We start from the raw sequence: 10,746 nt of genomic DNA on the forward strand, positions 1-10,746 counted from the left end.
TCTTCTCATCCACACTACATCCACTTTTATGCATATCTTTGAAGATACACGTGGTCTAACTACCCCCCGTGATACCTCGAAACGTATCTTTTACATTTTGGATGGGTGCCTATTTATAACAAGGATAGACACCTCAAAAATCTAACTTCCCTTTTCCAAAATAATCTTTTTTTTCTTCACCACTCCATCTTTAATGGCCCTCACTTGAAGTTTTCGGTGCCGAGCAAAATTTTATGGAAAATTTCCAAAATGGTCTTTTCATCCTTTTTTTTTGAATCTGAAATATTACGTCGAGGATGGTACCCTCTTTTACACCATAAGCAAGCATTTTATTCCAGAGAATTGGTCTTGTTATTTTATAAAAGCGGTTATTTCTAAAACGGACAATTCTTTGTCCGTGCTAATGGATGCGAGCGTGAATTGACTATGGAAATCATTTCTGAGGTACTTCAAATTCCTATTACAAACCAAGGAGTACACCTTCAGGATTCACCTTTCGATAATATCCGGCATCTGATGTTTGCAACTATCCTTCACGGCAAATACAACCGGAAAAACTGTATTGTTTATCAGCGATCTTTGCAAAAGAACCAATTATCTGTGATCCAATGGGTAGCTCATAATGTCCTCAGCACGTCTAAGACTTCTGAAATAACCAAACCCCTTCTCCATTTACTCTGGGTCTTGCAGAGTAACTGCAATGATTTTTGCATTATTAAATTTCTCTGGAACGCGATCGCACGTGCCAGGAAAAAGGCAGCTCCTTTACCAACCATTGTGACACTTATCATGATACGTTGGGGTTTTTCTAGTACTTCTCCTCATACACCTCTTCGAACAGCTAACATTCTTACCATTCACTCAGTATGTAGGAATGGATTCTGGAACCCCGACGTTGCAAAAAACCACATCGGTGCAGAAACCGACGAAGATTGTTCCGCTGACAACATCTTCACTGAAAATGCATTATGCAACGTATGTAATCCCATGGAAGGCCTTCATTTAATTCAACGAGGACTGATGACATTATTCAAACCTCAGAACATTATCATCACCAGTCTTCTTGAATTTCAGGACCTGCAGATAATAAACGAAGAGGAACAAGCATAATTCTTGCACATCCACAACTAGTTCTTGGCAAATCACACTCTCATAATGGAGAACCACGCCGATATTTACCAGACAGAAAGCAAAATATTGCAACGGGCTGTTGCACAGATTGACAACATAGAAAATCTTATAAATGGATCCCTCTCACAAAAGGATCCTCGCCGTTACTTGGGCCAATGAAACCATTTAAATTTTGCAATTTTATATTATTTGTCATTTTCTTTTTAGTTTTTAATTTTCGTACGGTAATTTGTTTTTACTTAATTATTCTCATCATACTCTAATATTTGTTTATCCTTGTCTAAACAGGTCACATTTTTTTTTCACACATCTTCTACAATGGAAGCTCCAAAGATGATTCCAGAGCAATCTTTCCATTCGTTGCTGAATTCTCCGGCATATGGACATCTTTTCAGAGACTACATCACTCAAGTTGGTTGGAACTCTCTTATTCTACACCCGGAGCAGACATACTCCCCAGGTTTGGCAACTTATTTTTATGATCACATGGAAGATCTACAAGCTGGCCTTTGAATGGTTTTACACTACGTATTGGTAACACTCGACACGCTTTTTATGAGCCAACAGTGGCTATGGCTCTAGACCTTCCTCCTCTTCAGCCAGATCTCCCCATTCAATACATAATAGAGAATGACTTTAATGACTATTCTAGGGAAGATTTTGCTGCCCGGTATGGCGATGGCCTTGCCCACGTCAAAGAAGGTGCCGAAGCTGGCCGATGGTCGGACTTCACTATTCCACTAGCCAGTATGACCATGAATGTTGGAACTGCCATGCTATTTATTCTTCTGAACATCATGGGGGATTGGCATTTTTCCACTGCATCAAAGTCAGCGTGTAAGACATTCCATGCATTGGCCCAGCAACATACCGCCTTCAACATTACAGACCTAGTAATTGAGAATCTTAAGAAGGCTCGGTCTTTTCGGCAACACTATATCACCCTGCCAGCGATTCTGGCATGCGTGATAGTGAAGACGCATTTCCCTCGGTTCCATGGCCACCTTCAGACTGGGTAAAGGTCGAATTTGTATGTGTCCAACAAACAAGATAATTCGTTCTTTGCGATTTCGGACATGGCGACGCCCTGCAAGGTATCTAAAGAAAGTTCGTTATTTCCGTAATGATGATAAAATGATAGCTCATCTAGATAATGCAAAGAAGAGGAAGTGGAGTGAAGTCTGGAAAGCTATGATAGATTGGCGGGATGCAAAGGAATGACATTTCTACAGGGACGAGGCAAGGATGGACTATCCCCCAGTTCAAGGTTGGGGCAATGTGAGTTGATGCATGTATATATTTGTTTTATATTTTGATGTGAAATAAAGAAATAACCTAACAGTATGCTACTCTAACAGTGTGTTTCTACTTTTATGATGTATAATATGTAGTGTGTTACAATAATTTTCTGTGGAAGATATCAGCTATATTTTTGCTCAAGCCTCTCAGGTATACTTTTTCTTCCTCTTAACACTTTGAGGACATAGTGTCAGACTGTTTGGGGGAGGTGAGAACCTTTCACAAAAATTAGGCATGTATAGTTGTATATAGTTTACTTGATGTCTAAATAAACGTATTTAGTGACAAATTCTCGTTTCCCCTTCTATGATGAAAAATATTTAGAAATCTCACCCTAGCATCAGAATTAGGACTTGTTCTTAGAAACTTAATTTAATATGTATGCAATAGTTTTACATCTTTTCATGAGCATTCATGCACTGACTATCATTAAATATATACAAAGATGAAGTTTAAGGACCCATGGTTAGACAACTTAGTTTCCATATCCCCGTAAGAATCTAACCAAAAGCCTCAAAATGTGTGATATATGAGTAATGACACAGAGGAGTAGTTCTTCCGAATAGAGAAGTTCACACGTCTACTTACTTGATCACTACCCAAATCTTAGGCGGGAATTTAGGCCTTCTTTGTATCGATATAGCCAAAAATTCACACCTGTAAAAAAAAATTTACCGCTAGTCGCCCCATTGAACCTTTCATTAACCCATTCTATTTCACCAAAAAAATCATTACCCATCTATTAACCACAAATAAATAAGCCTACCTAGATGATGAATATGAGAAATAGGATGAAGTGCGGAAAAATGAAGAGAAAACCTTGTCACAAATCAGAATTAGTTACCTGCTTCAGAAGAAAAGAAAAATAGAAATAGAAATATGTTTCCAAAAATGAAAAGAAATATCAAAGTTAGAATTCCCCCCAAAATCAAATTAAAAGGGAATACAAAAGCTTGAAAAAGCCAAGTATGAAAACCCATGTTAGAAGCAGGAAAGGAAAAAGGATTTCTCTAGTATAAATATCTTGAAGACCTTATTCTCTCATACTTATCATTTTTGAATTTTCCATTCCATTTTCTTCTACACTACCTCCTAAGCCCCAAAACACCTAATAAAGACCTCTAGCTCAATTAGGAGTAGGATAGTGTGATAATAAGTAGTAGCTGTGACTTCTCGACCTCGGCTCCTCTGACTGTCATTGAGTATGTGAGGAAACGTGTGCCCACTGCACACTGGAGATAGCAAAACTTGAGTGGAAAAATAAGAGAGAAATCGTGTTTCGACACATACCTGTGAGAACCTACTTAAGGACGCTATCCAAAGGATCCAAAACGCCCCGCCAGACATTTCATTATAAGATCACTGCATGCATGCTCATACGTAGATGTTCTGATTATTGTATGTATATTAGCTTGAATTTCGAAAGAATTAAATCCTTGTTTCCCCCGCTAATGAGATGTCTAGATACCTGAGATTAATTAAGGAAACAAGCCTTTGTTACTAAGTCGTTGTAGTATAAATGAAGTTTGTGAGTATCTTCTTTGGAAAGCTCTCACGAGGCTATAACTCGTCCACTAGGGAATTCCTAGTGGTTCAAGGCCTTATTACATATGGTCAATGCAACCGCACTCTGCGAAATAAGATTTAGCTTAGGACAACACATTTTTGACCACTTATCGTTTTAATGTCTCTTCTTTGCTTGAGGACAAGCAAAGTGCTATTTGGGGGTGGTGTGATAAGCACCCAAAACTATAATATTAAACCCCGAGAGACATAGCATTTTGGTCGATTATGTGTTTAATAATCATGTAATAATTATATTTTCGTGACTTTTTTGCGTTTTCATGATGAAAAATGAATATAGTGATAAAACATGCATCAAGCACGGAATACGGGAATATTTGAAGTTTCCCACTCAACCCCGTGAAGCCCAACAAAAAGCTTGACTAGAGCCGGGTTACTAAAAGAAAAAACCGGTCTTGCGAATGGGTCCACATATAAAGAAGCGAAGAACTTCCGGCTCAAATCGGATAAATCTAGATGCCGACGCGTTGGCTAGTGAAGCTGCCATAGCGACTGGGCTAATTTAAACTCTGCGCAGCGACGAAAAGTCGTAAAACGCCAAAATCGGGCGCCATCATCGACACACTAAGTGGACCCACTCTGCGGGCCCAAAGGCATGACGAGTCAGCATAGGCAGGTGGCAAGTGATGGGTTCAAGTTGGTGCCACCTTGCAAGAGGAACGACACATACCAATTCAATGTTTGAATTGAATTGGGCTAAAAGACGAAAACAAAACATATAAAGACAAAACCTTATAAAGCTAAAGGACAAAATTTAAAACAGGTAAAACAAAACTTTGATTCTCAAAGTTTTGAATGTTTCAAATACCTAACAAACAAACCTGATTAAATGTTTGGGATTTCACGTGAAGGGTCTTCCGCCTATATATATGAGGGGGTAGCCTTCATTATTTTCCCTTCAGCATTTTCATGCTTTAGCTTCTGCCTAGTTTAGTTTATTTCTTCAGTACTTACATTCTCATTTTTTCATTCCAAAGAAATTTTAAATACGTAAGTTATTTTACCCTTAATAATAACATCATTTCTTTTCTAGTTTAATTCCTGTCCTGCATTTATTTACTTAATGTATACAACAAGTTTTATTATTCCTTCTATGACCGTGAGCTAATCTCCCCCCCTCAGGGGGAGGGTTATGCTGCTCGTGTGAAAATCCGGATTGACTCTTTAATATTCTAGAATCACTACTTAGGATTTAGGCATAGATTAGACATCCGGTCCCAAAATGATTGAGATTGTACCAATTTGGAGTGCTGATGCTCGCATCAGCCTCGTGTCGCGACCAAATGTCTCAAAGCTACGACTTCTGCAGTGTCGACAACTCTCCAATTTGTCCAGCTGATGTGAAATCGAGCCAGGAGCTGAAATAATATACCAGAGATGAGATATTAGTTAAACTCCTTATGCTAGTGCAATGTGGCCTAGAGATGTGGGCATGCGCTAGGGATCAATACTTCGGCCGTCGTCTCTGAACACGAGACGAATTAGAGATGTAGTGATGTGGTAGTAAACTGTTGAAAAACGATTCTTGCATGAGCATGATTAACTCTCTCCCTGTTTCTCCATCTTTGTTTACCTACATCAAAATCACCGTAGTAATTTACATTAATTGCATTACCGTAAAATTAATTAAACCAATTAAAAAACCTAAAAATCCTACTCACCAAAAGTTGTCATTCCAGTTGTGAACCTATCCGAGCCCTAAGGTTTGGACGATCCCTTACTCGACCTATCCTACCAATCCCACGTGAGTAAGGTAACTTGACTAAAACGTACGACTAATACGGACTTTGGAGTTTGGACATTGGTCTTCGGACTTCGGACTTCGAACTGTGGACCTCGAACTTAACTAAAGTATAAAAACCAAATAACGTGATAAAAAACGTGTATATCAGCATGCCAACTCATTAGTTCAGCTATATATCCATGGTATGCTGTAGAAAAAAAAATCATTAGTTATAATCTTAATAAACCAACAATAGACAATATGACACACAATCAACTATTTTCTTCTTGAGTACACTAACCTGTATAGCCTTTTTAGCCTTGGTATAAGAGGAAAATATCTCAAAACTTTAGCGGGAACTTTTGTTGGTTGGTCTTCTGTCAAGTACTCCAACTTCCATCTAGATGTATGACATATGGGACAAAATTGTGTTATTTTATTTTCATCACCCCTATAGAGAATACAATCATTCGGGCAAGCATCTATCATCTCTTAATCCATTCCAATAGCTTTGATCATTTTTTTAGCTTCATAAGTGCTATTTGGTAATTTGTTCTCTTCTGGTAACCAATTCTTCACTACTTGGAGGAAATCACTCAAGCTATTATCGGACCAACCATGTCGAACTTTTAGGTTATACACCTCAACTGTGCCCAACAGTTTTGTTTGCTTTCCTACACATGAAGGATACAAAGGCAGTTTTGCATCATCTAAAATAGACTTATATTTTCTAGTTTGGCAATCCTGGTGAGCATTAAACTCTAAATTAGACCAATCTTTGATTTCATTTCTTCTAATATCCTCCACAAAAGCATCAGCATTTTCACCAACTCTTCCAAAAGCGTCATTGACGAGATTCACCTCCTCTTGATATGCATCAATGTCTCCCTCTTCATAAAAATGATCTATATTAATCTCTTCTTCAACACTATTTGACATTAAAAATGTCTCAAGTTTTTCTGCGTCTCTTTCACCATGAACAAACCACACAGTGTATGATGTATCTATACCATGATGCAACAGGTGATAATGAATCATACCAAGTGGGATCTTCCTATGCCCATTTTTACACTTCAAACATGGACATGAGAACAAGTTTTCTGGTTCACTCTTATAGTTTGTAAACCTAATAAACAATTCTACTCCTTTTATATACTCATCACTGCCCCTAGGTTTGGACAACCATGATTTGTCAAGCAGGGTTGACATTCTGAAAATGGAACTTGAAATTAGAAAGCACGAAATAATCGAAAAGACTAATTTGTAACCATAACCTATTTTTGTACCACCTACATACAAGCATTGTTGCCTTTTTCTCTCTCTCTTTCTATATAATGCAGCACAAAGTATTCAAATATTAGGTCAAGCTAATAAGGATATCACACTAATCAACAACAAACACAATTGATTTCATATTATCGAAAATTCAAAGAGCATTAAAACCCTCAGTTAATTCCGTTTCAAAATATAGAGCAAAAACATTGCTAAAAAAGATTTCTTCCGATTCAAAATATAGAGCAGAAACAATTTTGATTCATGAATTGAAGAAACAGTTAATTCATGATTTGAGTTAATTTGATTCGAAATTAATCAAATTAATAAAGAGTGAGATTCGATAGAAATAATATTACCTGATCAAGAAATGAGGATGACTCCAAAAGAAAAGTTGGAGCATTTTGTTTTTAGAACGAAAATGAAAAATAAAAAACTTGAAACCTTTTATAATTGCTTAAAGTCTTAATTCCCACTACACTAAAGTCTTAAGTTTATTGTTGCTTCATTTAACATAAAAAACGTTTAGCTTACTTGGTTAACTGTTAGTTCTAGGAATGAGGTTAAGTGTTTGAATCTTACCCAAAACAATATACACGAGTTTAATTTATTTAAAGACAACAGTTTTAAAATATTGGGACACCTGTTTAGTGTTCCAGTCCAAGGTTCTGATTGCAAAAAATGATGTAGTGAATTGTCACGTACAAGGCAGTGAAAATAGGAATAGGACCATATCAATTCTGTCAATTCAAATTTGAAGGAGACGGGAAACAAATGGGGGTTTAGAAATGAAGGCAGTGAAAATAGGAATAGGACCATATCAATTCTGTCAATTCAAATTTGAAGGAGACGGGAAACAAATGGGGTTTAGAAATGGGTATGAAGCTAGGAATAGATGGAGAATATATTCTCTTTCCAGCTTTTCATTTATTTATTTTGCTGGTACAGTTGTACGTCACACCAGATTAATTACCAGAAAGTATAGTATTACTACTTTTACCAGTTACCTAGGCTACGAGGCGATTATTGATTCCTTATTGTAGTTCGGAGGCCTGAAACAGCTAAACAAAGAGTGTAATGATATTGATGTCTTATGGACCGCAAATGACTTATTAAGATAATAAAAACAAATGAGGTGAGCACATGAGAAAGTTAATTATTTTCCAAACCTCGTATCTCAATTCTCATCTTTAGTTAACAATAATTAGTAACTAAAAATTGCAAAGACGGGTCCAGTCCTAGTTCCATAGTTCAATGTATTGTTGAGATCTTTTTGCTATCAGTTAATGAAAGCGTGTTTTATTTAAAAAAAAAATTGTATTGTTGAAAATTTGAAGCAAGGTTTTGTTTATCTGTATATATACTTTCCATATATAATTGATCGAGTTTATCAACAAGCTAGCTTGTCATAGTTTTCGTGCATTGGATCCAACCTGAACACTTGGTACTATGCATGGTAGGAACCATTGTTGATGGATGGAAGAGTACTACGGAATGGTACATTGGTCCTATGGTAGGGAAAACATTGAACTACGTACTCTTCCAAACCGACTTAGCTGTATCTATTCCCACATAAAATCACATCTTTTTCACCAATTTGGTTGTGATATAAATATGTCATCAATATATAACCTAAATTCCTATGTGGTATCTGGTTTCAGCGATTGTTCCCCAGAATTATTTGTGAACCATATGTGCTTTGCACATGGACACACATTTTGTCCATGTACCAAGTACGTTACATATATTGGCAAGTAGGTTTACATATACCAATTTCAGTATCAAATCGCTCGTATGAAAATATTTTGCCTTCATTAGTGGTCCCGAACTCCTACTACTAATTTAACTTAAAAAATATGTGGACGAATTAACTGAAGACTTAGCTTGGTGGTAACAACCAATTTTTTACCAAAGATACATGCAAAGAAATTGTGTTCATTGGTACGTGGTCCCAAACTCCCAATACAGATTTCACTATTACTATTACTATAACTATTACTTGCGAGATACGCATGCGCAAATTAACTAGTTCAAGATTTTACAAGAAAAACTAGTTTCAAACTTGATATCATGGCATGCATGATCAACATACATTGTTTGATGTATCCCTCATGAAATGCTTTGGTGATATGAACCATGCACATATTATATATATATATAGTACCGGCCTGCAAGCAGCAGCAGCAAGCTACCATCACTCATCTGGTACGTGAACAATGAGTGTTTTCACATCTTGGGGTTGTCCTGCTTGGACTCATCTACTAGTTCTCTTCATTATCATAGCTAATAACGTTGGATATGTTTCTGCCAGAGCATACTTCTATGCATCTCCACCTCCCTCATCTTCTTCCCTTACTTCTTTATATCCACCATCTTACGACAACAAATTCTCATCACCACCTTCGAATTCTTCATCACCTTCCTACAACAACTCGCTGCCTCCATACCCAATCCAAGATGACAACATTGTTAAACCTCAAGCTCCCCCTACTGGCCCACCTATATCTTCGCCTTCGCATAATCTCCTCGTACTGACGTGGCCACCCGGCTACTGCTCCGCCAAAGCCAAAAAGGGATCCAAAGGGGGATCCAACTGCAAGAATCCTGTACCACAATACTTCACAATTCATGGTCTGTGGCCGGAATTTATTGGTAACAACCAACGCCACGAATCAACTGAGATCTGTGACACCGCGAAGGTTTATCTTTAATTTCTTTCTTTCTTAATTTCTTCTGAAATAATTTTTCACCTCTAATAAACTAAGGTTTTGAAAGGCATTGTGTGGTAACAGTTAACAACATTCTAGTTACTTTGCACCATCATATTTTAATACTAAATCTGTTGAACTTAATGCCAACTAACTATCTATCACACATACATGAGATTAGAGTATTTGGGTTCATCATCTAACATATTATTTCAACAGTCAACATGCGCATCTAATCTGTTTTCAAGTACTGGGTTTTCTTTCTCCAAAAAACACACACACACAGTTTTGTCTTGTTCTTTTTTGGCTCTTCATGCATTTCCTCCTCTAGATAGTCGTTTATGTCGATATTGTTTTGCAACAATTTCCAATCTGTTTTAATGATTGATTGGTTTTTGAAAATGTTAACGGATTTATATTTTCTACAGTTAACCCCTATTACGAGGCAGTTGCAGGACAAGTGGCCAAATTTGCGCATAGAACCTAACAAAAATTTTTGGACCCATGAATGGAAGAGCCACGGAACATATTCAGGATTAGGGGTTCTGGGTTATTTCAGAAAAACTGTGAGCATGTGCAATGCTTTGGACTTAAAGAACAAGCTGGGTGAGCGTAAACAAAAAGTGACATCTGGTGGATTTTACAAGCTAGCAACTCTACAAGCAGCAATAAAAGCAGTCTACGGGGTTGAGGCAACTATCGTATGTGTGCTAAATAACCAGCGAGAAGACCTGGAGCAGATTAAAGAAGTGATGTTCAATTACACTGCAAGTTACGTGCTGCAAGACATGGTTACTAAGATTTCGAACTGCGATAGTATTAAGCCGATTTATTTCCCGTAATAGTTTGAGTGTATTTACATTTGAAAGGAAATGTTACTGCTTAGTTAAGTGTCTTAGTACTATTTGGTTAAGTTGGAAGTTTTTCTTATTAGTTGATGGAGATCTGCTAATCTCTTATCACATTTTGGCGGTACGTGTTCTATGTTAATTTTTCAGTCTCATATATATATTTGGCTTCTAATTTTGA

General features: G+C 37.1%; 1 protein-coding gene across 1 annotated transcript; it reads left to right on the top strand.

The window, feature by feature from the left end:
• Positions 1 to 9,171: 9,171 nt before the first annotated feature.
• On the top strand, positions 9,172 to 10,746 carry LOC147495281 (uncharacterized). Its single transcript, XM_086568410.1, has 2 exons — positions 9,172 to 9,708; positions 10,146 to 10,746. The coding sequence occupies exons 1-2, from the start codon at positions 9,226 to 9,228 to the stop codon at positions 10,557 to 10,559; spliced, it is 897 nt and encodes a 298-aa protein (XP_086424536.1). The 5' UTR covers positions 9,172 to 9,225; the 3' UTR covers positions 10,560 to 10,746.

Source organism: Coptis chinensis, chromosome 6 (assembly GCF_015680905.1).
Source record: "Coptis chinensis isolate HL-2020 chromosome 6, ASM1568090v1, whole genome shotgun sequence".
NCBI classification, from domain to species: Eukaryota; Viridiplantae; Streptophyta; class Magnoliopsida; order Ranunculales; family Ranunculaceae; genus Coptis; species Coptis chinensis.

Bases quoted from the DNA above. Each gene is read 5' to 3' on its own strand.
- LOC147495281 (XM_086568410.1), top strand. From the start codon at position 9,226: ATGAGTGTTTTCACATCTTGGGGTTGTCCTGCTTGGACTCATCTACTA. The intron at 9,709-10,145 runs GTTTATCTTTAA...TATTTTCTACAG, and splicing joins AGATCTGTGACACCGCGAAG to TTAACCCCTATTACGAGGCA.